Here is a 22294-nt window from a genome sequence, read left to right on the forward strand (position 1 = left end):
AAGGGGGTTTATTCCTCAACAAAATGAAGATAGATATGTACGAAGTAAAAGAATCTATTCACGTCTAGCGCTGTCCTTGTCGCCAAACCTTTCCAACCCCGTTTAGCAGACTACCAAGGTTAGTCTCTTTAAAATAACTAGAGTTGGTATTGTAATCACTTACTGCCAATCACTCCGTTCACTGGGATGTCAATAGAGGTAGTGTAGCTGGCGGCGTCGCTCAAGAGATACACGTAGGCACCGCCGAGCTCCTGGACTTCTGCCAAGCGAGGGAAGCCGCCATAGTACTTAAGCTGCTGCTCCCAGTCCGGTTGTTGAGGTACCCAGTATGTCATAGCGGTCTTGACTAGGCCAGGGGATACGCTATTAACACGGATGCCGTACTGTGCCCATTCCATCGCTAGGGTATGGGTCATGTTACGGATACCGGCCTTCGAAGCACCGTAGGGAGCGGACGGAACACGCTAGGAGGTATTATTAGTACTAGTCGCGTGAAAGTTAAGATAGATAGATAGATACAAACCTTATTAGGGCGGTAAGAAGCCATTGATGCTGTGAAGACCACGGAGCCTTTTACTCCCTGCTTGATAAATGCGCGCGCAGCGGCACGCGCAGTATAGAAAGCACCGAAAAGGTTGACATTGAACAGAGTCTCGATATCCTCTTTAGTAAAGTCGAGGGCAGCCTTATGATGGGTACGTCCGGCGTTAACCACCATTCCGTGTAGACCACCAGCCTCCTCGATGATCTTATCGACCGCGGCGGTAATAGTGGCCTCTTCGGTCACATTGGCAGTAACAGCAAAGAGCTTGCCGGGATATTTTTTAGATAAGGCGGCAAAGTCATCCCCAGTCTCACCAATGTCGATCGAGTAGACTTTATCCGCGCCATTATCAAGGCAGCACTCAGCAATACCCAAACCGATTCCGCGGTTAGCACCAGTAACTAAAGCAATCTGATATTAGCTAACTATGTTTTGGATTGTCTAGCTTGTAGGACACATACTAGCAATCACCTTTCCACTCAGAGCGACCTGAGTGTGAGGGACGGGGTTTTCGGTGGCGGTCATAGTGGATGGTGTGAAAAGAATCGCGGTGTAAGGGAGAGGCGGATTATTGACTTGGGGAAAAATTCATGACACGGCCTGTCCTTTTTATACTTCCTTTCGAAGGGTAGAAATACTCGAACAAGGTCTTGTGCAAGGAAAACATGTCATCATAGCTCCCCTCACGTCGGCGATGGTCCGAGACGGTGTTGGGGAAACATGTGGTAAAGTGCCTTGGTGCCTCGAGACGGAGCCTACTCCACTCCGGTCCCGGTCCCCGCGAAGCGCGTACCCTAAGCTCAGATTCAGACATAACAAGTAACACACCTGGGCAATTTCCTATCACGCAATACGTAATACACTTGGTTCTTCTTTCTCTATCGGTGTTCGAGTTCTCCCACCCTTTACTCCCACTCTCTTTGCACAATGGCTGCGCTACCTGCCTGGAACCTGCTCAAAGGCAAGACCGCCGCCGTCACCGGTGGCACCACTGGAATCGGTCGTGCGATCGTGCTGGCATACATTAGTCAAGGATGTAATGTCGCTGTGAACCATTTGGGACTAGACAAGGATGAAGGCCTCCGCCACAGTCTCCTCGAGGAGGTCAAGGCAATCGAGGACACGGGCATCAAGGCGGGCAAGATCCTTGAGCTTGCCGGCGACGTGACCAAACCAGAGACAAGCACCAGTCTAATTCAAGAGGCTGTCTCGCAATGGGGGAAGCTAGACATTTTTGTCGCCAATGCTGGCGTATTCAAACCGGCAGAGCTCTTGAAGTGAGTTAATGTCTGGACGATAGGATCACATGCTATTTGGGTTCTTCTCCAGCCCACCAGAGGCCAGTGGCTAATGAACCTAGTATTGAACCATCTCTTTTGGATCACAGCGTCGATGTCAACGTTAAAGGCACCTTCTACTCCTGCCAAGCCGCCGCTCGCCAAATGGTGAAACAAGGGCACGGTGGTTCCATCATCGGCGTTTCCTCCGTTAGCGCTCTGCTCGGTGGTGGATTCCAAACCCACTACACTCCTACCAAAGCTGCTATTCTCTCTATGATGCAGTCTATGGCTATCGCCCTTGGCAAAGATAAGATTCGGTGCAATGCCTTGATGCCCGGTACCATTGGAACCTCGCTAGCCGCCCACGACATGAAGAACCCTACGAAGATGGCCGCCCTTGAAGAGCGTATTCCTCTCGGTCGAATTGGAGACCCGAATGATATGGCTGGTCCGGCGCTGTTCTTGGCTTGTGAGGAGATGAGCCGTTATGTGAACGCAACAGGGCTGCTAGCAGATGGTGGAATGTACAGTAAATTGCAGTAACTATAGTGAATTCGGTGTTGCTCAGATTTCAATTGGTATGGAATAGATCGACAAAGTGAATTGGAGTTTGATCAAGAATGTTGGTCAGTCACAGTGCTCGGCGGTCTTGTAGTGTGGTTAAAAAAAATTCCAGTCGGGTTTCACTCGTGTTCTGTTTTAATAAAATTCGTCTAGGTTTAGATTCATTTTCCTTCGTTGTTTCTCTTCAAAGAGTTATACGGAACGGCCATAAGGATAGGAACGAGGCACTAGATCGCCGCCAGTGCGCCATATCGTATTTTTCCAATATTAACTTTTGACCGCCTTCTACACCGCCAATTTACTATTCCCTCAGTACAAATTCTAGTAAATAATAGTTCCTGTATTAAAAGAACCACGAGGTTCGATAAGTAGACATAAAATTTATCAATTTCTATAGTTATCTAATAAAATACACATACTAATTTCATAGAAATGTTCTCCTGGCAAAATACCATCCATACAACCCTTGATTATATAATATACTGCCGGTCAAAAACCATAAATTTCTACAACCGAGTCCACGGATCGACGGGTGTCTTCCATGGTTAATAATCCCGAGTGGATACCTATCTTTCAAGGTTGGCATATTAGCGCCTTCCAAGGTACCCACTTAACGCTGATTGGACCAGCGGATCCTTTCTACGCCCTGTGGTTGATTTCTCCGTGTGGCTTGGCAGCTTATCTTTCTTGAATTGTCCTGAAACCTTGCTATAACATGTGTTCATCGTGTGTTAAGGATTATTGGGTTCGCTAACCTTTGGACAATTTACAAAGACTTCTTCACTTCTACGGAGGGAATATTTCCCTACCTGTTCCTTCTTTGGTCATCGTCGGCCCTAGCTCTGAAATGGAGGAAGCAATGGGATCATACTCAGCGGCAAACGAGACTGAAAAAGCGGTCCAAACTGCCTTAGCCGGGACGATTGGTGATATCGATTCACCAAATACTCAAAATGATGCGCAACTACCGCCCATCGACGGCGGAATGAATGCCTGGCTGTTCCTCGCTGCGTGCTTCGTTATGGAGGCTCTCGTCTGGGGATTCGCATTCACCTACGGTGTGTTCCAAGCGTACTATGGCGAAATCCCCCAATTCAAGGACTCCGGTAATATCGCTGTTGTCGGAACTTGCGCTATGGTAAAATTGAATATTCCATCTTCCGACCCAACCCGAGCCCGAGCTAACCTTTATACGCCAGGGGATTATGTATCTCGACCTCCCACTTGTCTTCGCTGCCTACAGACAATGGCCCAAATATCAACGTTTCGGCTGCGGTCTAGGTGTGCTATTAATGTGCGCCGCTCTCGGCTTGAGCTCCCTTGCCACAAACACCAACCACCTTATCGTAACCCAAGGCATCTTCTATGCACTCGGTGGCAGCATCGCCTACGCCCCCTGCATCCTTCTAATGGAAGAGTGGTTCGACCGACGAAAGGGCCTCGCTTTCGGTGTCATGTGGGCTGGCACCGGAATTGGCGGTGTCGTCCTCCCTATCGTCATGGAACAGCTGCTGGGCAGATATGGATTCCGGGTTACCTTGCGTGCCTTTGCAGTCGTGTTGTTTATTCTTACCGCGCCGCTGGTCTATTTCGTCAAACCGCGCTTGCCGATCGCAGATAACCGACCCAGTCCGCCACCCCCGAACTTCCGGTTCATGTTTACGTCCACCTTTGCCCTCTTCGAGTTTTGCAATACTGTCGAGGCCCTCGGGTTTTTCTTGCCATCCATCTACCTCCCGACTTACGCAGGCATGATCGGTGCCTCAACCTCCCTCCAAGCCTTGACTGTTATCCTCTTCAACTTGGCCTCCGTGGTCGGCTGCGTGCTTATGGGCGCCATCATTGACAAACTCGATGTGACGCTCTGCATCCTGGTTTCAACTGTAGGATCCTCTATTGGTGTATTCCTGATCTGGGGCTTTTCGATGTCCCTTGCTCCTCTGTTCGTCTTCTCAATTGTATACGGTCTCTTTGCAGGCTCATACACCAGCACCTGGCCCGGCATTATGCGCGAGGTAGTCCGCAAAAAGTCCTCCGCTGAATCCAGCATGGTCTTTGCATCACTTGCGGCCGGAAGAGGAGTCGGGAACTTGGTTTCGGGACCCCTTAGTGAGGCTCTTATTGATGGGATGCCATGGAAGGGGGACGCGGGGTATGGATATGGGAGTGGATATGGATCCTTGATTGCTTTTACGGGAGTTACAGGCGTTGTGGGTGGTGGAAGCTATATTGCGAGACGTATGAAGTGGTTGTGAACCCTGTCAACCGACTATGGCTAATATACGCCCTCCTCTACCTTTTAGTGGAATTATAATTAATTACTGGGGCGAAAAATATGTGTTCTTCGCGTGTACAATGAATAATACCACCGACTTGACTCGAATAATAATTGTCAACGAACTTGGCTAACTATTGAAGATTCCTCCTCACTCTATTTCGGTGAAAGGACGACTATACAGAGTATCACGACTCGCAAGATGCCCAATTTCTTCAGCCGGGTATTTCCTCAGGGCGATCGCTTGCTAAAGAAACGATACGACTGTGATAACGTCTCTCCCCTGTCGCTGGAGAGCCCTTTGACAGGAGGGCGGGGATAGCGGGTGTAGAGATTGATTGTCTAGAACGATTCCCAACAGAGTTGTCATTATTCTAGAAATAGTAATGCTTGGATTCAACTGTTGAACATCAGTGGCTTAGGTCTAACATAACAGACGCCTATGTATTTGGGGAGACCTAAGGCCTAAAAGGAAAAAAACAAAAAATAAACGTGGTTCTAACCAACTGAGCTATGGAACCCGATCAGCTGCTTCGTCGCTCGAATTTCCGGATTATTAACAACTCTTGTAAAACTACCTTGGTAACACTAGCCTTAACGTGCCTATAACCCATAGGTAGCGTGGTCTCTTCAGTTTCAGTAATAGACATCATATAAATTTTGGGTGGGTCAATCCTCCAGCAAGCTAGGCAGAGAGAGTAAAGAAATGCGAATTGATCTAGCAGAATTATATACAAGATGCTTCTATTTCATAGACGATTTATTAATACATAATAATGAATGGCTTGACAACGATAACACCAAACACATTTCCATCCACAAGAACCAACCCTCTAAATTTCGTGTATAAGCATATCCAATCAACTAAGAACTGGCCTTGAGCTCGGTCAGAATATCATCAGCAGCCTTCTCGGCGACCATGTAAGTAGACACAGCGGTGAAAGTACCGGGGATCTTGGGGTAAACGGAAGCATCAACGACACGAAGACCAGAGACACCGCGGACACGGAACTTGGAGTCCAAGACAGCTCTTGGGTCACCATCAGCACCAATGGGACAAGTGCAGGAGGCATGGTGGCCCCAAGCGCCATCCTTGACATAATCCTTGATATCTTCCTCGGATTGAACATCAGCGCCGGGGAGAACCTCAGTGATATTGACGAGCTGGCGCTTGAACGCGTCACGGCCAAGCTCGATGGCTTCGTACAAAGCAGTGAGATCAGCATCGTAGTCACCGACACCGGTGTCGAAGTAGTTGAAGGTAATCTCAGGCATGTCGAGGGGGTCAGCGGACTGAAGAAGGACGGTACCAGCGGTGTTGCGGGGGTGAGCCTTGAGAATAGCCCAGGTGAACCAGTTGTGCTCGTCAGTCGCGTTGATACTATAGTCGGGGAAGTAACCACGGAAGTTGACAGGGCCACCGAATTCGAAAATGTCAAAGTCATCGCCGGCGGTGGAACTTTTGTATAGCATAGTGGCGGCGAGACCGGGGGATGAGTAGATACCACGGTCGCCAAGGATAGGAGACTCCCAATCATCGATACAAGGGTCATCCTGGCCACGAATGCTGAAGGTGCACTTGTCCAAGCAGGAGAAATCCTCCTCGATCTTGCCCTGGACGGAGATCTCATAGTGGTCCTGAAGGTTGGTGCCGACACCCGGGAGATCCTTGATGACCTTGATACCGAACTTCTTAAGTTCCTCGGCAGGTCCGACACCACTCAGCTTGAGGATCTGGGGAGAGTTGTATACTCCACCGGAAACGATGACTTCACGAGAAGCGCTGGCGGAACCGGGGGTACCGGGAAGAGCAGATTTGGACATAGGGCTAGCCTTGTAGAGGTGTTCGCCCTCGAGGAACTCCACACCGGTGGCGCGGGGTGGGTTTTCAGTCTCGTCAAAGGTCACCTTAGTGACGTGGGTGTTCATGCGAACATCAAGAGGGTACTTCTTAGAGCCATCGTCGTTCTTAGCATCGCGAACAGCAATGATGAACTCGCGAGGACCATTACGGTGGGCGTCATCGGTGGCAATGGGAATCTGGTAGTACCCGGGCTCGGTGTCACGGCTCTTCTTATCAGCATTGGCATCGCCAAGTAGCAGAGTGCCAATGTTCATAAGGTGATCGGTCAAGTTACCGAGCGCAAGGGCACCACCGGTGAGCATGCTCAGCAGCTGAGTATCCTTCAAGACAATACTAAGAGGCGCGGTCTCGGTGGACAGCCAGCCGTCGTAACCGTGGCCCTTGACCGCGGGAAGCGAGTAACCGTTGTTCTCCAGCTTAGCGTAGTACTTGCGCATGTTGTCGGGTGTCCAAGAGTTATCGCCGGTGATGGTCTCAATGTATTCGAAGTCGGACTGGTGGGGGTAGACTGCAATCAAGGCGTTGTGGGCAGTGCAACCACCGAGGGTACCTGTACGGGGGTAGAGGGTTCCCTTCAAGGTCGAGCCCTCGGGAGGGTTCAGGCCGGTGTATATCCCGCCATCAGGTGTGTCGTAGCTAGCCTTCCAATCACGCGCCTGGCGCTCGTCATCTTCGTAGTGGCGAACAAAAAAGTTCCACGCAAGCTTCTCGTCTTCGGAGGCTCTGGCGGAGTAAGCAGGGATGGTGTAGTTGTAGTTTTCACCCTGATCATCACCGGCCTCAAGGAGCAGTGTCTTGTGACCGGCCAAAGCAAGACGAGCAGCCAGAGGGCCACCGCCAGCACCAGAACCGACAACGACATATTCGTAACCAGTGATGTTAACGGCCTTGGCCAGGCCGGACGTGGCGACCAGCAGGCCAAAGATATAAGAGAGAATCATATTGACAAAGAACGACTATGAGTGAGTTGGCCTTCCAAGAGAGATGATCCCGGCTTTTATGCATGGTTTTCCCCCTGAACACCGGGGATCGTTTTGCATTGTTCTCCATTTTTACCAAAAGCCGTTGAAGACTTGGCCAGCGTGCCGCGGCTAGCTCATGGCGATCCCTGCGCCAACAGCTCAGCCTAGTACTTTTCCAGGGACAATTCCCGAACGATCATCGATAGTTTAATTCGTACTGCGTACACCGCTGCTGATCCTCACAACGGATCCACATGTTTCGGGGGTTTCTCCTTTCCAGCACACAGCATAGTCGCCGGTTCGCTTTGCCAAGACATTGCGGATAATTCTTTCTAAACGATGTTCATCGTAATCCCTGCAATACGGAGGGACAATCTGTTAGGCGCCAGATCTGTGCAGTAAGCTTAAGATTTTGGATCCTTGCGAAAAGGGACCGAAGGAAGAGAAGTGGAGTGATAACCCAGAAGGGTAAAGGTAGTCCTGTTTCTGCAAATCATGCAAACATCCCATAAGCGACCTTGGAACCTGACATGTGACAGGGCGGCCCTTACCGAACAGCTCCACTTGAACCAGCAGAAATGGCACACGTTATTTAGGCCATACACGTCAGACTTCATTTCACTCGTCTCACCCTGGAGGAACACCGGTTGGACCGACGGAGACCAGCGTGCGTGGAACAAGAGGTCAGCTAGGTTGTCGTGGGCCTTCGCGGCTTCCTTGCTAGATGAGGGTCAAGCATTGTGAGAAAAAAAAGGGTCTACCGTCAACTGTGGGATGTGCAACACACGTTGCCAATGATCGACAGATATGGAAATAATCTCCCTGTCTGTGAGACACCTATAAAAAGCAGCAAAGGACATCCGAGGAAACAGATAAAATGACCTCATACAGCAAACGGTGATGCGGCAACGAGGTATCACGGGACCTACCTTCCGTAGCCAGCACTTCTGCATCCGCCGCCTACGCTGGAAGTGAGACCGGCACCAGATCCAGAACCGGGACCACCGCCGACAACGAGAAGGGGGGCAAAAAAAAAAAAAAAGACCCACACCAAGAGAGCTTTGACTTCGTTGTGGGGGAAGAAAGGAAGAGAAGTCTACGAGGAGAACGGTGGTGCCTTCCAACTACAGGACTTGTCCCAACACTTCTCTACATCCCCAGAGTACTTGTGATCAGATCTCAGTGCCCAACGGGATGGCGCTGCTAAGCCGCTGACGTGCGGGTGTTTGTTTTTGTTAGTCTCTTTTTGTCCATATCGATGACCAAATATTCATATGATCCATGGATGGTACAATGGTTTTGACGTGCCGAGACACCCCACGACGTACCGGAACTGACAACCTTGCAGAAGATGAAAGAAGATGAAACTTTGAGGCTCATTCTATTGTTGTAGATTACATCATAAATAGCTTCACGCCTAGAATATTTACCAGGTCGCCTTGATCCAAGGTTTGAGTGAATACATTCCCGAACAGTGAAAGTAGTAAAGAGCGTATACGGGGGATCCATTCTGGATGACGGCTCCCATGGTAAACGCTAGAATCCAGTGGTTGATTTAACGTTAATCAATATGTACTAGTATGCTTCGGGAATGAGAAAGTTAAATATTCCGTTTACCCTATTGGTAAACGGACTCGATCATAGCTGAATGGGGCATAGTAGCAATATCTAAAGCCGGAAAGGCGACATATAATGGGCTCCCATCCCTCGCCCCCTTTCTCTTGATTTTCCCTCCTCCAACCACCCTACTCGCGCCAACCGAGAACTGCTAGACGAGTGTCTGCAGTGTCCGACCTAACTTAGTTTCTGCGAGACGAGTGTCTGCAGTGCCCGACCTAACCCAGTTTCTGCTAGACGAGTGTCTGCAGTGTCCGACCTAACTTAGTTTCTGCTAGACGAGTGTCTGCAGTGCCCGACCTAACTCAACTTCTGCGAGACAAGTGTCTGCAGTGCCCGACCCGACCCAGTTTCTGCGAGACGAGTGTCTGCAGTGCCCGACCTAACCCAGTTTCTGCTAGACGAGTGTCTGCAGTGTCCGACCTAACTTAGTTTCTGCTAGACGAGTGTCTGCAGTGCCCGACCTAACTCAACTTCTGCGAGACAAGTGTCTGCAGTGCCCGACCCGACCCAGTTTCTGCGAGACGAGTGTCTGCAGTGCCCGACCTAACCCAGTTTCTGCGAGACGAGTGTCTGCAGTTCCCGACCCCGACCTACCGACGGTTGGCTGTTATAAGAGTGACTATCATACGACAACCCGGGTTAGCTCTCAGGGAGAGTAACTCAGCCGGTCTTCTACGAAGACCGGGGTCTCCTAGGACAGCAGTGGGCGTCCTAGGGGATCCAACAGCCGCGAGCTTGGACCTCTACGTGGTGCTGTTGACTAGTAGCCATTATGGTGAAGCCAACGCAAGCTCATACTCTTCTCCTTGTTCCTTCCTTACAACATCCCGTCACTTGTAGACTGACCGCCTCTCAGAATAGATATGGGAGCTGCGCATATTCCTACAGTATGAATACCCATAGTCTAGTCAAGTGGTTGACTTAAAGCTTGGCTCAAAACTGGAACGAAAGTATTTATAAAGGCCGATATGTCTATAATAACACCCTTTCTACCCCTTTGATCCTCGATAAACTCCCTGCTTAAGGCCTTGGCAAATAGATCCCTTTCTTTCATAATCATCGATTTATTATATTTTCTCTCACTGTCTTCGCCGTTAACTATCTACCTACTCAAAAAAGGTGAAACTACCCGCCACCTTGAGCGTCTTAGCCTCAAAAGTTTCCAATTACCCGTGGTCCGATCCTTTGTTCGTATTCCCATGCAATACTAAGTAGACGGCGTGAGCAGGCGGATAATCACCTTCCGTCGCCCGTTAGCCACCACGGAGCATCCAATAAAATGGCGGCACCATTGGGACTTTATGGTTTTATTGTGGAGATCGAATTATATTAAATCTTGGCATTTTGACGCCTTTTGCTGCGATTCCTTTCATAACATTAGGATAACAGGGAAAACATCGTGCGCTAATGGCGAACCTGGGTGGATCAGATTGACGACGTACAACGTACATGTATGCCGGGCGCAAAAGGGGTATAGCAAAATTGCAAGGGGAAATATTCCGAAAACCAAATTACATATGTCGTATTCATGCCAAGATGAAGAGAATATCGGCTTTCTTTTACCCCGCAATATCGGTACAATAGAGACCGACGACTAGACGATGATATAAATTAACCCAGTTTGAAAGTTGGTATGGTTTCTGATATCTTAAAGTAACCAATCGGCGATACCATCAAGATGCGACTGTTATCGGCTTGTCTAACTACCCTTCTGGCTGTCTCAGTGGAAACTAAATACATTGTCCCAGGAGGTAGATGGCGCGACACTGACGGGAACTTCATCAATGCACATGGTGCTGGGATCACCTTTGACCAGAAGTCTGGCCGCTTTTGGTGGTTTGGTGAGCACAAGACAGAAGAGGAGCCGGAAGGCGGAGGCGTCTCTGTTTATAGTTCGGAGGACCTGGCTACTTGGAAATCGGGGGGACTGGCCCTAGGTAAATCTCCATGACCGTGCTGGAAATAGGTCGATATTCTGACAAGTGGAGCTCCAATCGAGGGACACCCATATATCGCCCCCGGTGGCGTGATCCAACGACCTAAAGTGGCCTACAGCACCGAGACTGAGGATTATCATGTATGCATTGGAAATCCCTCAACTTTTGAATTCCAAAACTAATTAGACAGATGTGGTGGCATGCGGACAACTCCACCTATGGGCTCCTTCTCCAAGGTCACGCGGTCTCCTCCACGATCGAGGGCCCGTACACTTTTGTTGACGCAACAGCGCCCCTTGGAAACTGGTCCCAAGATTTCGGTTTGTTCAATGACTATAAGGACGGCCGATCATATGCCCTCTACTCGAACGGAGATAGTCAAGATGGGCGAGATGTGTACCTCACAAGCATGAATAACAACCTCACGGCGCTCGATGAGGTCGTGTACCGATTCCCAAAATTCGATCTTGAGGCACCTACTATTATGCAGACGGAGAAGAGCTACTGGGCACTTATGAGCCACAAAACAGGATACAGGCCAAACAGTAAGAGGTTCGCTTTATTACCGCGTATGATCGCTTGACTCACTTTTCAGATGTGGTGGCATTCCGGGCCGACTCACTAAGCGGTCCTTGGTCGCAGCCATTTATCGTTGCCCCGTTAAATACGCGGACTTTCAATTCGCAGTCTGGATATACGCTCAGAATTGAGGGGACGAAGAAGACGACGCACTTGTACATTGGAGACCAATGGGACTCCAATTCTGTCTGGGACAGTCGTTATATCTGGTTGCCTGTTCAGACTGATGAGTCTAAGAAGACTCTAGAGTTAGAGTGGCACGATGTTTATGATCTTGATGTGTACGGGTGTTGTCTTCTACTTTTACCATGGCATCCATACTAACTGATTTCAGGAAAACCGGGGAGTGGGAACCCGTTAAGGGAACAACATACACTGCCAAACAGGCGAAGACGCACGGTGATACATATAAGCAGGAAGCTGTGGGTATAGTTCTACTGTTTCAGACACCAGACTATCGCTAATATGATATTCTGAAAGAACTTTGCTACCGACGGCGTGATTCTCACTGGAATATATGGAAACGACAGCACCGTTACGTTTGAAAATATCGAGGGATCTGGCGAGCCCCAATGGGTGTCATTCTACTATCAAAGTACGTCTGCAGTCTCTATAGTTTCTATTTCCTTATGCACAATACTAACATTACTATTAGACACTGACGATTTGGGTTTCGGCGACCAACGTAAGTACTCTTCCATTTGCTGCCTAGGACCTGGTTCAGGTTCTGATATTCTAATACATTCAATAGCTGGAGGTACCCCGGACAGAATTGGCGGTTCATGGCAGCTACGTCGGATTAGCAGCGTGGTGGTTAACGGAGACCCGTCGAGCATACAAACTCTATACCAAAGAGATACCCACAAGGGAATCATACTGTCTACTCCGCTCCAGCTGACACTGAAGAAGGGGAAGAGGAATACCATTACAGTCGGGGGACTATATAATGGGTTTGATCACAAAGGTGCGGATTTGGATCGCATAGTTGTGTATCCTATTGAGAGGTGATATCCATGAATGGGAGATATATACGTGGTAAGGTCGGTCAGAGAAAACAGTTAGCAACCTGAAGATCTATAGTTTTTACCCTATGATCCGTAGGACTCCCGCAGGCAATTAAATCCGACTTCGCATGGACATTATAGTTTGTTATGACAGTTATAATACTTCTGAGGCATTGCTCGTAGAGTGCTGCTAAAACCGAGCTAAGTATAATCAGTTTTCTTCTCCATTCTACTTCTGGGCTAGCTTTCCAGCGCGACTCAGTACCTTTTCCAAACTATCTCGCTTCGGACCCTGTCAAGACGATCTGAGCATCTTAGGTCCGTGGGCCAAAACACCTTTTTCTCTTTACGAAGTCCCGACTACGTAGTTCTTTGAGAAGGTCTCAAAATTACGCTTATTGATCACACTTAATTTTGGGGCAAAATGACTGTGCTCCGAGGCTTGAAAACATTAGATGGGGGCAACGTCCGAATGGACCCGGAACGCCTCTTTTAGCCTCATGTAGCATTTTCCACCAAAGACCCTCGCTAAGCCGTTTTAGCCGGCCCCCTAGCCTGGAGGGATTTTGCCTTTGGGAAAAATTGGGAAAAAATAAGCCCCGTACTTGCCAGCGCAAAGTTCCTTCTCGTTTTCTTTCCTTTTTTTCCCTCTTCAACCCCAGCCCTACGCTTTTTATCTGATCTTCATCTATCCCGTATCTCTCACTATGCGCAGTGGGCTGGCCTTCCTACTCGGCTTGGCTGGCTTAGCCTTGACTAACGCATCGAGTCTGGAGAAGAGAGACAGTCTGGCAGTTCTCGCGGTGCCAATGGTGCGCGACACTTCGCGTCAGCTTTCCAGGCGATCGAAGACTGTCGACGTCGATCTTGATAACGAAGATGCTCGTGTAGGTCCAGCGCTAAGAATTGGAATGACTTGTAGGCTAACCTTGCATTCCAGAAAATATCCTATGTCGCAAATGTGACTTTTGGCACCCCGCCCCAACATTTTCTAGCTTATCTACACACCTGGGGTAATGGCTGTTGGCTTAAGAGCGTGGATAACCCTGATTGCGGGCTCTACGTGAACCGGTCCCTTTGTGGTGGATATGGAGGCTACAATATGAGTACCTCAACCACTGCCAAAAAGCTCGACGAGATATTCGTATATGATGATTCAGGTTCAATGATTGGTGGGGACTTTGTCAATGATGTTCTGACGATTGGTGGTGTGACGATGGACACTGTGAAAATGGGGATCGTCACGGAGCATAGAATCATTGCCAGTACGTCCGGGCTATCTAAACCTACCCATTATAATTACTAACGTGCTCTTTTCAGATACCTTGAGTCTTGGATACGGCAATGCATCTTCTACCTCCCTGACCCAGGCATTAGCGGATGCTGGTACCATTAACTCTCCAGCTTTCAGTCTCTGGGACCAGACAGCTCTGTTCGGTGGCATCAACAAGGCGAAGTACGACGGCGCCCTCTACACTTTCCCCATAGTCAACGGATCAGACCTTACAAAAGCTCTCCGTATTAACATGGATGGCATCTCGATCAACATGGATGGTACCTCGGTCAACGAAACATCCGCGGCATCAGAGGAGTTTCCGCTGGATGCCGTCTTTGACACTGCCGTTGGAATGACCTACGTGCCCAAGTCCGTGGCTCAAGCTCTGAATGCCCAAATTGGCAACACCTCCGTTCCGGATAAGTGGGGACAAGTGAACTTCTCTTGCAGCGCAGTGGGCGAGAACTCGACAATAAATTTCAAATTCGGGGAATTGGATTTCCTACTCTACCTCAGCTATTTTATAAGCCAAGAAAGGCACACGGCGTCTCAGCGTTTTGTTTCTGGTGAGGAGACGTGCTATTTCACGATATGTGAGAACACCAACTTCCAATTTGAGGCAAGCATCGTTTTGGGCTCCAACTTCATTAGCAAGATTTATGCAGTCTTTGATCTTGAAAACGACGAGATCTCATTGGCAGAGCGCAGCTGGAATTACGCTACGGACGATATTGTCGAGATTACATCGGGCAAGGATGGTGTGCCTGGGGCGAAGAAGCACTCCGGTGGTACGGACAAGAACAGTGAGTCTGAGCCCAAGAAGAACTCTGCTGTCATGCACATCGAGAAGGCTATGGGGATGAGTGCTCTGGTGGTCGGTACTGCTGTTCTGATCGTGATTTTATAAGTTCAACCTTGCCACTAGTAGTTAACCTTTTTACTTTTCGCGGTGACTATACGGTCTGGATTAGGTATACTGCAAATTTTATGTTATCAAAATAGTAAAAATCGAAACTGCTTGACCAACACCCCCTTTGGATAGAATGAGACTAGGGCCCCTAGGGCCTCATGCCTAAGGAAGTTGGCAGAATGTCCTTTGCTGGGCAGGGTTTTCCCACATGCTCTGTATACAATTAGTATCCAGACTGCAGTCTACATATGTATAAGAATGTCTACCCCCAAGTTATTCTGCATTCCAACACTATGTATAGTTAAGCCAGCCAAATACCTCATTATACCTGAGTTGTGACCTTGCATCCAAAGCAAACCTCTCAAAACTTCCACTGCTTTATCCAGTTCTCCATAAGGGGGGCATCAATAGCCCCCAGTCGTTGCAAGGTCTTACTGGCAGCTTGGGTCTTGGTAGTTTCGGTCCACGGACCAGCTTCGTCGGCGAACGAGATAGCCTTAAAAAAGTCGAGAATCTTGAGGGCGGGCTTATCCTGGAGATCGCTTTCTGTGGGGTTTGTGAAACTCTCAAGAGTCTCGATCCATGTCTTGATATCGACCTGTTCCATGTCGAAGTACTTAGTCACTGCCGGGATAAGTGATGACCATTCTGCGACTCGGGGATTGACGATGTGGAAGGCCGCACATGGCTCATCCTCTTGCGTTCCACGTCTGGTTCGGACGATGTCAACGATGACCTTTGCAGTTACATCCTGAATAATCGAGGTTTATTAGATTTTGAATAAAAAAAAATAATCAGCAGAGGCAATACTTACCACTGGAACCCACTGCACGGACACCGATCCAAGTCCATTCGGAATCTGCTTGATGGTCTTGGATGTCGCAACCAAGGATGGCACCCACTCCTGCTTATTCCACATGCCTTTTTCTGTCGTCGGGCCTCCTATCTGACCAACACGATGGATACTGGTCGGTACGCCACACTTGGCCGAGGCCGTAGCACAGATCCTCTCAGATACATGCTTTGACTCTCCGTATCCCTGTCGGAGTGCCGAGCTGGGATCGTCAAAGATAATCTCAGGAATTGAAGGACCTCTCTCCGGGCTGTAACCTTCAATGGTAGAGATGGACGAAATAAAATGAATGTGAGCTGCCTTTTCGCTGGCGACGCTGAATTCCACGAGCCGACGCACACCTGCGATATGGGGATTTTCGAAGGCCTCAACTCTGTGGTTGAAGTTCACCTTCCAGGCATTATGGATTATAGTGTCCACCTCCTGTAGCATCTGGTCATATTTGGCGTCATCGATGCCAAATTTCTCTTCACCGAATTGTGCCTGGAGGAATTCCACTCGGCTCGGGAACTTGTTAAAGGTGCGCAGTCCCTTCTCGCGCAGGCTTTGCAATTGCCTGGGTTCTGCATCATCCGATCTGTTGAGACAGTAGATCTTGGTAACACTGAGATCGCTCAGCAGCTCGTGGAGCAGGTAAGCTCCAAGTGAGCCAGTAGATCCAGTGAGAATAACTGCGTGACCCTTGCCGAAATCTTCAGTGTATTTCCCAACCAGATCAGCGATTCTCGTTTCCCGGTCGCTATCGCTTTCAATAGTGGCTGCATCCGGAGCTGAGTCGTTCCCTTGGAGAATATTGAGAACGTATCCAGACAGTTGGGCGATGGTAGGACGGGAGTAAAGTTGCTGGCTACCGAACATCGGGCCCAAGTTAGGTCTAGCAGACTTTAGAGAGCCTTGAAGAACTTGACCCAAATTGAGGGTTTGTAGGGAGTCTAGACCCGATGCGAAAATGTCAGTGTTCTCATCAAAGGAAGGAACGTCCAAGATCTCCGAGACAGCTGCAGTGACATGGGCAGTAATGTCTTCTCGTGTTGCGTCTTTCGCGATCTGCGCAACGTCAACCTGATCGCCATCGGCGTAGAGCGCGTCGATCTCGTCGGCATAGTCAACAAGCACGGTACGTCGCTTGACAGTACCCTTCGGTGTAAGCTGGAGTGGCTTTGCCTGAGACGCTACCCCGATGTGATTTTTCATGAGTTGGGCATGCCCCGGGGCAGACTCATTGGCCTTCTTGATACTCGGCCAGATCTCATCAATAAATGCGCTGGGCTCGCCACTCCATAAAGACCAATCGGGCTCGATGATGGCACCGGACTGAAAGCGGCCTTGACCAACAACTAGTGCTCGAGCAACAAGTGGGTGGCTGGAGATGATCTCCTGCATAGTGGTAGGGTTGAACTTCTCTCCGTTGCTCAAAACGATCACGTCATCGCGGCGTCCGGAATACAGCCAAACTCCTTCCTTTTCTGGGTGAGGAACAAAGAGATCGCCGGTCTTGTACTCGTCCTTGTCGGGGTATGTATGGAAGACAGCGTGGCCCGCTCGACCCTCCCCACCGGGGACGACGAGCTCGAAAAAGCCTTCACCGGCGTCTCGCATTTCAAGTCCAGCATTGGGGTTCCATTCCAGATACCGCCAGTCGCGTTTGTCTTGGTGCTTCAACGCTCCGAAGAGCCCGTTTTCGCTTGACCCTATAACCGACTGGAGATGGGTTACCTCGGAGATGCGGTCACCGATTTCCTGGGATAAGGGTGCTCCTCCAAAGGCAACGAAGCAAAACTTCGACAAAGACTGCATACCAAGCTCAGATTGACTGAGCTCCTCTAGCACAGAAGGTGCAATGAGAGTTGTCTCCGGGTGAGTTTCCGTGACAATCTGGGCCAAGAGCTCTGCCGTCAGGGGCTTCTCGGGGCTCAAGACGAAAGGAGTATCGAAGAGGATAGGCTTCATGATACTTAGAATACCCATAAAGTGGAAGAAGGGACTCATGACAAACACCCGTTTACCTCTTTCTGCGATGGCCACAATACTGCTTTGTCTGTTCTCAGGAAGGGGCAGAAGACCAGTCCGCTCAAGGACGAGGAAATACCCGTTGGTCATTGGAATTGGTTTCGGGAGGCCTGCCATGAAGAAGAAAGTGTTAGAGAAGTTCTGATCTGAGTCCAGGTAAGAAGCTGGACAATGACATGCACTCACCAGTTGTACCAGAGCTGTGGATGTAGACTGCAATGCGATCTTCTGGATCCTCCGCGGGCTCCTCCACCACGGGCGCAGAAGCTGAGCTATCCAACACCTCCCACAAACCTGGTGCCAACCATGCTTGCAATGATGGATTCGCCCCTTTCAATTCTTCAATCTGTTTAGTCCTCTCGGGGCTATACACAAACTTGGAACACCCAGTGACATCGAGGAGGTGACTTGAGGCTGACTCGGAGTTGCGAGGGGAGATAAGCAGCGCCTGTCTCAACGTCAACAAATTTCCAATTACCTAAAAATTCGATCCTCTTACCCTGTGTCTGAGTCTCATGCATGCAAACATGAATACGCAGTACCGAATGTCGTTTGCTCCCATGTATGCCAGAGTTTGTGGTGCATCAGAAGAGGCTACATTTTCCTGGATCCATAGAGCCATCCGATTAATGGCATTTGCCAGATCTGCAAAGGTGATGTCTCTCCATCCTTGAGAGATATCCGAGGAGACCGGGTGAACACAGTAGAGCTGATTGGGGTGTTTATCGGCGGTGGCATCCAAAATCCGCAAAGGGGTTCGTTGAGGAGCAATGGATCCCATCTTGACGAGAATTTCAGAAGATCAAAACCAAGGCTTTACGAAAAATAATGATTCTCTGGGGGGGGGGGGGGGGGGGGGGTGCCGCTTAATACATGTATATAACTATGTCAAGTGCCCAACACACCGAATTGGGCGCTTGACAGAGGTACTCAGCTATATCTTGCAGATCCAGTTCGCTAGCATCGACGTGCATTAACTTTACCCACTTCCACACGATAATATGCGTGATGGGAGTACAGCGGCGCCTATCTCGTCACATATGGAGTAGAGGGGTATGCATATCTAGAGAGTACATCCATGCACCCCGTAAAAAAAAAAATCGGATTGGCAGAGAGTCTGTGTCTTTATTCGCTAATATATGTGGGTATCGCAGATCTGATACATCCAAAGTTACGATCTTCTCAGGTTGCCCCCCCTCTCAGCTCACACAGCGGGCCCAAATTGCCTTATAATTAGGTTTTATAGCTTCAGCCGTGAACGGGCTGAGAAGCCTACTTATGTAGTAATACGAACACGTAGAAAGTACGGTGAGTGACCACTTCCACTCCTCGAAGTCTGTAGCCTTGGACCTTGGGAAGCTTAAAAGCTAACGCCCCTTTATTATTTAGGTAATTTCCTATTGCGTGCACGGGCAGTCCAGCTAGGCTACTGGGTATACAACAATCGGGGAACAGGCCTATCTCAGTACGCGCGTATATGTCGGATGCTTCAGCTGAAGAACTGCCCCACCAATTATGCTTGGCATGACGCTTCGCATAGTTTAGTCTCAGTATGGTGGGCCAGTGCTACGTGTAGATTACAAGCCAAAACTCATGGTCATACAATAAGATAGTCTTCCCTTGTCATAAACAGGGACCTTGGTTTTACTATAGTCTAGCGGTTGAGCTGTACTACTTTCATCATGCATCTCTGTACGGAATACTTCGGGCGTAGCTGAATCCTTGTCTTGCATTGGAGGAGTATTGCTAGCTTGTGTGGGTGTATCCACACCACTGGTGAACCACACCCAGCCTGAGATCCCGAGTGTGTAAATTGTTGGGATCTGCAGTTGGGGAAGGAAGACAGTAGTAGATTCGTTGGTGATATTGAGAGGGTAGGAGTTCAAGGAAAACCATCTAGCTCATGGGAAAATAAGGAAAACAAGGAAAACAAGTGATCTTGTGTTGACTTCGCCAGCAAGGCTACGGGTCAACAGCACCACGTAGAGGTCCAAGCTCGTGGCTGTTGGATCTTCTGGAACAACGAGAACAGTCCCAGAAGTCCCCGGTCTTGGTGAATGACCGGTCTTAACGTAAGATACGTCTTTCTGGTCACTCTGTTTAAGAGTCAACCCTTTCTTTCTTTCTTTCGTTCTTTCTTTCGCTCTTTTCCCCCCTTTTTCCTTTTCTCCTTTTCTCCTTTTCTCTTTTTCCCTTTTTTCTCTTTGGGAGAAAAAGCTATTCCTCGATGTACTCGCTAGAGGCTTCATCCATGCGCCGGGTTGGTCGCGTGTCGCGTCTGGTCAGGATGCATTTGGCGTTATCACGTTCTAGGCACTGAAGGGCAAGGAAGTCAGCATTATTTTGTCTCTATGTTCTCAATTAGCGTACCTTTCTCACATCTTCTCGCTTTTGCCTTTCTGATTTAAGCAAAGATGTTGTTGGTTGCCTGATGTAACTGTTTAGTGTATCAATTGTTAGCTTGTTATCGTACAGGCACTTCTTCATGCATTTTTTGGATGCACCATGCACTTACCGATTCCAGGAATATTTCAAGTCGATGCTGGTCACATCCAATTCCGCCACTTGGAAGTAAGATCATTTTCCTGAAGCGCCTTTGCAAACCCCCGAAGCACCCCGATGTCTGAGAACCAAAGGGTGAAAAGGTTTGCACCCGGAAGATCAGCTAGGTACCTAGGGACCTTGGCTTATAATATCCGCAAGTAGTTGCTTTCGCTCCTCATCTTCAAACTCAGAAAAGTGTTCTTTTCATCAAGAGTTGCCACAATGAGAATGAGGACACGAAGTGAGCTTGGAGTTTCGATGAAATAGAAGGAAAGGGAAGAGTGGAGGAGTGGGAAATAGTTGGTGAGGCAACAATTTTGAACCAATATACAAAAATAGCCCTTGTCGAGTCTTTTCGGTTGTCCTTTCAGTTGTCTCTTACTTCTTACTTGGTAGTCTTCGTAGTCTCGGAAAGGACTGTTTTTAAAGAGTATACCGGTAGCGTTAAGCCTAAACGGTTTATAACAGCAGGATTTACAGCTCTCTCCACCTGTGGGTAAGATATTCTACCAGTAGTAGGCCTTCCAAGCGCCTTATAATTGTTTAACTTGTAAGATCTCACTTATCGAAACAAATCCCGACCATAGCCATCTACCAATGCGGTACATATTTTGACCATGAAACAGTCTGATACGCACTCGCCGGCATAATCCTAAGTCCAATGATGTCTTCCGTTAAGATAAAACCTCTAGATTATCAGAGAAGCAGACGTTAACAGGTCCCAGGGAAGAACAGACCTGATATCTCGTTGACGAATAAGTCCAAGTAAAGATAGGACGTTTATCAAGACCGAAGGGAAATGTACAAAGGAAAATTTATTTGATATTATGAAATGCTATGACAACTCTTTAGGTGTTCCGACGACAGACCTAGGGGTTTGATAAGACGTATAGTGCGGGCGACCGTCCTGTGACTGATCGTTCAACGACCCTCCATCCGCCGATCCTGGTACTTGATCCAACTGTGTGAGCGGAAATTCACTATCCATCTCATCCATGCCATGCGTCCGTTTCGCCGTACTATTCTTGCTCAGAGCGGGTTTCGTAGACGGCTGTGTCGAGTATGCGGCACGGACACTGGAGAACAAGGACGGAAAAGCGGCCTTGAGGATTGGCCGAAGCATGGGTGCGCAGGAATTGGCAATGGCAAGAGCAGGCTCGGTGACGCTCCAGAAAGCAGCCCAGATCATCGAGTACGAGAGGTCGGTGAAATCGACCGTGGTGAGCACACGGATGCGGATGATGGTGATCGAGGAAATACTGTGATACTTGTTAGAGCGGTGGGAAGCCTAGTAGGGAAAGGAAACGGAGGGTAACGCACAAGATACCCAATCCAAAGATCCCAACTAACGCCAACTTAGTCGCCATGGACATCTGCAATTTCCAGACAAAGCGGATCGGCAATGCCATGATCATCACATCCGTGAGAAGGTTGAATGCTCCAATTGTTGAAAAAGCTACATTCTGACTCGCACAATGACCAAGCAGAGTCGGGTTCCAATTCTTCTCGAAGGGTGTGCAAATCAGGAAAATTTGGAGCATACTCCCAGTCCAGTACGCGCCAGCACATCCCATACAGATCCACGTCAGGAGGCGGAATTCCTTGGACACAAAGATGCGCAGGTAGAAGGCGAGGTAGGAGAATTTAGCCAGGACCATGGCATTGTAGTAGACGATTTGGTAAACCATCAGCATCTTCGCGATCAATACCGCATTCTCTGGGGGAATAGTCGTGATATGGTGTCGCATGCCGACACGAGCATAGTGATATTGCATTGCAAGCATTCCATATGTGTGAAATAACCCTGCGACGCAGCATGCATCGTCCCATCCTAAATGGCTTTTTCGAATTCGTCGGGAGATACCGCGCAATATGACGAGGAAAGTGGCGACCGCAACGAGAATTGTGTTCGCGATGAGCTGGTCACGCACGACGGGGAAGGCGAAAACATTGTATAATTGCATTTTCCCATTAATTCATCAGTTTTGGGCCTTTATACGCAGCATATATGAAATATAAAGGGTGAAGAAACTTTAATAGCCGTGAAGAGCTGTCAGTCTACGGCTAACAAA

The 22294-nt window shown here is 48.9% G+C and overlaps 8 protein-coding genes across 8 annotated transcripts; 4 read left to right on the plus strand and 4 right to left on the minus strand.

The window, feature by feature from the left end:
- Positions 1–155: 155 nt before the first annotated feature.
- On the minus strand, positions 156–1069 carry N7525_005302 (uncharacterized protein; the record flags this gene model as incomplete). Its single annotated transcript, XM_002564915.2, has 3 exons — positions 156–464; positions 524–945; positions 1006–1069. 3 exons carry the CDS (start codon positions 1067–1069, stop codon positions 156–158), a joined length of 795 nt encoding a protein of 264 aa, XP_002564961.2.
- Positions 1070–1471: 402 nt separating this feature from the next.
- On the plus strand, positions 1472–2367 carry N7525_005303 (SDR family NAD(P)-dependent oxidoreductase; the record flags this gene model as incomplete). The annotated part of the gene is made up of 2 exons (XM_002564914.1): positions 1472–1821; positions 1905–2367. The coding sequence occupies 2 exons, from the start codon at positions 1472–1474 to the stop codon at positions 2365–2367; spliced, it is 813 nt and encodes a 270-aa protein (XP_002564960.1).
- An 868-nt stretch (positions 2368–3235) lies between these two features.
- N7525_005304 (uncharacterized protein) lies at positions 3236–4643 on the plus strand (the record flags this gene model as incomplete). Its single annotated transcript, XM_002564913.1, has 2 exons — positions 3236–3526; positions 3588–4643. The coding sequence occupies 2 exons, from the start codon at positions 3236–3238 to the stop codon at positions 4641–4643; spliced, it is 1347 nt and encodes a 448-aa protein (XP_002564959.1).
- An 884-nt stretch (positions 4644–5527) lies between these two features.
- Positions 5528–7468, minus strand: N7525_005305 (GMC family oxidoreductase; the record flags this gene model as incomplete). The annotated part of the gene is made up of 1 exon (XM_002564912.2): positions 5528–7468. The coding sequence occupies one exon, from the start codon at positions 7466–7468 to the stop codon at positions 5528–5530; it is 1941 nt and encodes a 646-aa protein (XP_002564958.2).
- Positions 7469–10787: 3319 nt separating this feature from the next.
- Positions 10788–12633, plus strand: N7525_005306 (uncharacterized protein; the record flags this gene model as incomplete). The annotated part of the gene is made up of 8 exons (XM_061213354.1): positions 10788–11046; positions 11098–11186; positions 11237–11591; positions 11642–11906; positions 11960–12047; positions 12106–12220; positions 12281–12310; positions 12377–12633. The coding sequence occupies 8 exons, from the start codon at positions 10788–10790 to the stop codon at positions 12631–12633; spliced, it is 1458 nt and encodes a 485-aa protein (XP_061070375.1).
- A 703-nt stretch (positions 12634–13336) lies between these two features.
- On the plus strand, positions 13337–14812 carry N7525_005307 (uncharacterized protein; the record flags this gene model as incomplete). Its single annotated transcript, XM_002564910.1, has 3 exons — positions 13337–13516; positions 13570–13894; positions 13950–14812. 3 exons carry the CDS (start codon positions 13337–13339, stop codon positions 14810–14812), a joined length of 1368 nt encoding a protein of 455 aa, XP_002564956.1.
- A 364-nt stretch (positions 14813–15176) lies between these two features.
- N7525_005308 (uncharacterized protein) lies at positions 15177–18459 on the minus strand (the record flags this gene model as incomplete). The annotated part of the gene is made up of 4 exons (XM_002564909.1): positions 15177–15566; positions 15630–17788; positions 17865–18126; positions 18178–18459. 4 exons carry the CDS (start codon positions 18457–18459, stop codon positions 15177–15179), a joined length of 3093 nt encoding a protein of 1030 aa, XP_002564955.1.
- A 2598-nt stretch (positions 18460–21057) lies between these two features.
- On the minus strand, positions 21058–22186 carry N7525_005309 (uncharacterized protein; the record flags this gene model as incomplete). Its single annotated transcript, XM_002564907.1, has 2 exons — positions 21058–21481; positions 21543–22186. 2 exons carry the CDS (start codon positions 22184–22186, stop codon positions 21058–21060), a joined length of 1068 nt encoding a protein of 355 aa, XP_002564953.1.
- Positions 22187–22294: the final 108 nt, after the last annotated feature.

The sequence above is a fragment of the Penicillium rubens genome (assembly GCF_028828025.1).
Source record: "Penicillium rubens strain IBT 27055 chromosome Unknown utg000002l_segment0_segment0, whole genome shotgun sequence".
In the NCBI taxonomy this organism is placed as follows: Eukaryota; Fungi; Ascomycota; class Eurotiomycetes; order Eurotiales; family Aspergillaceae; genus Penicillium; species Penicillium rubens.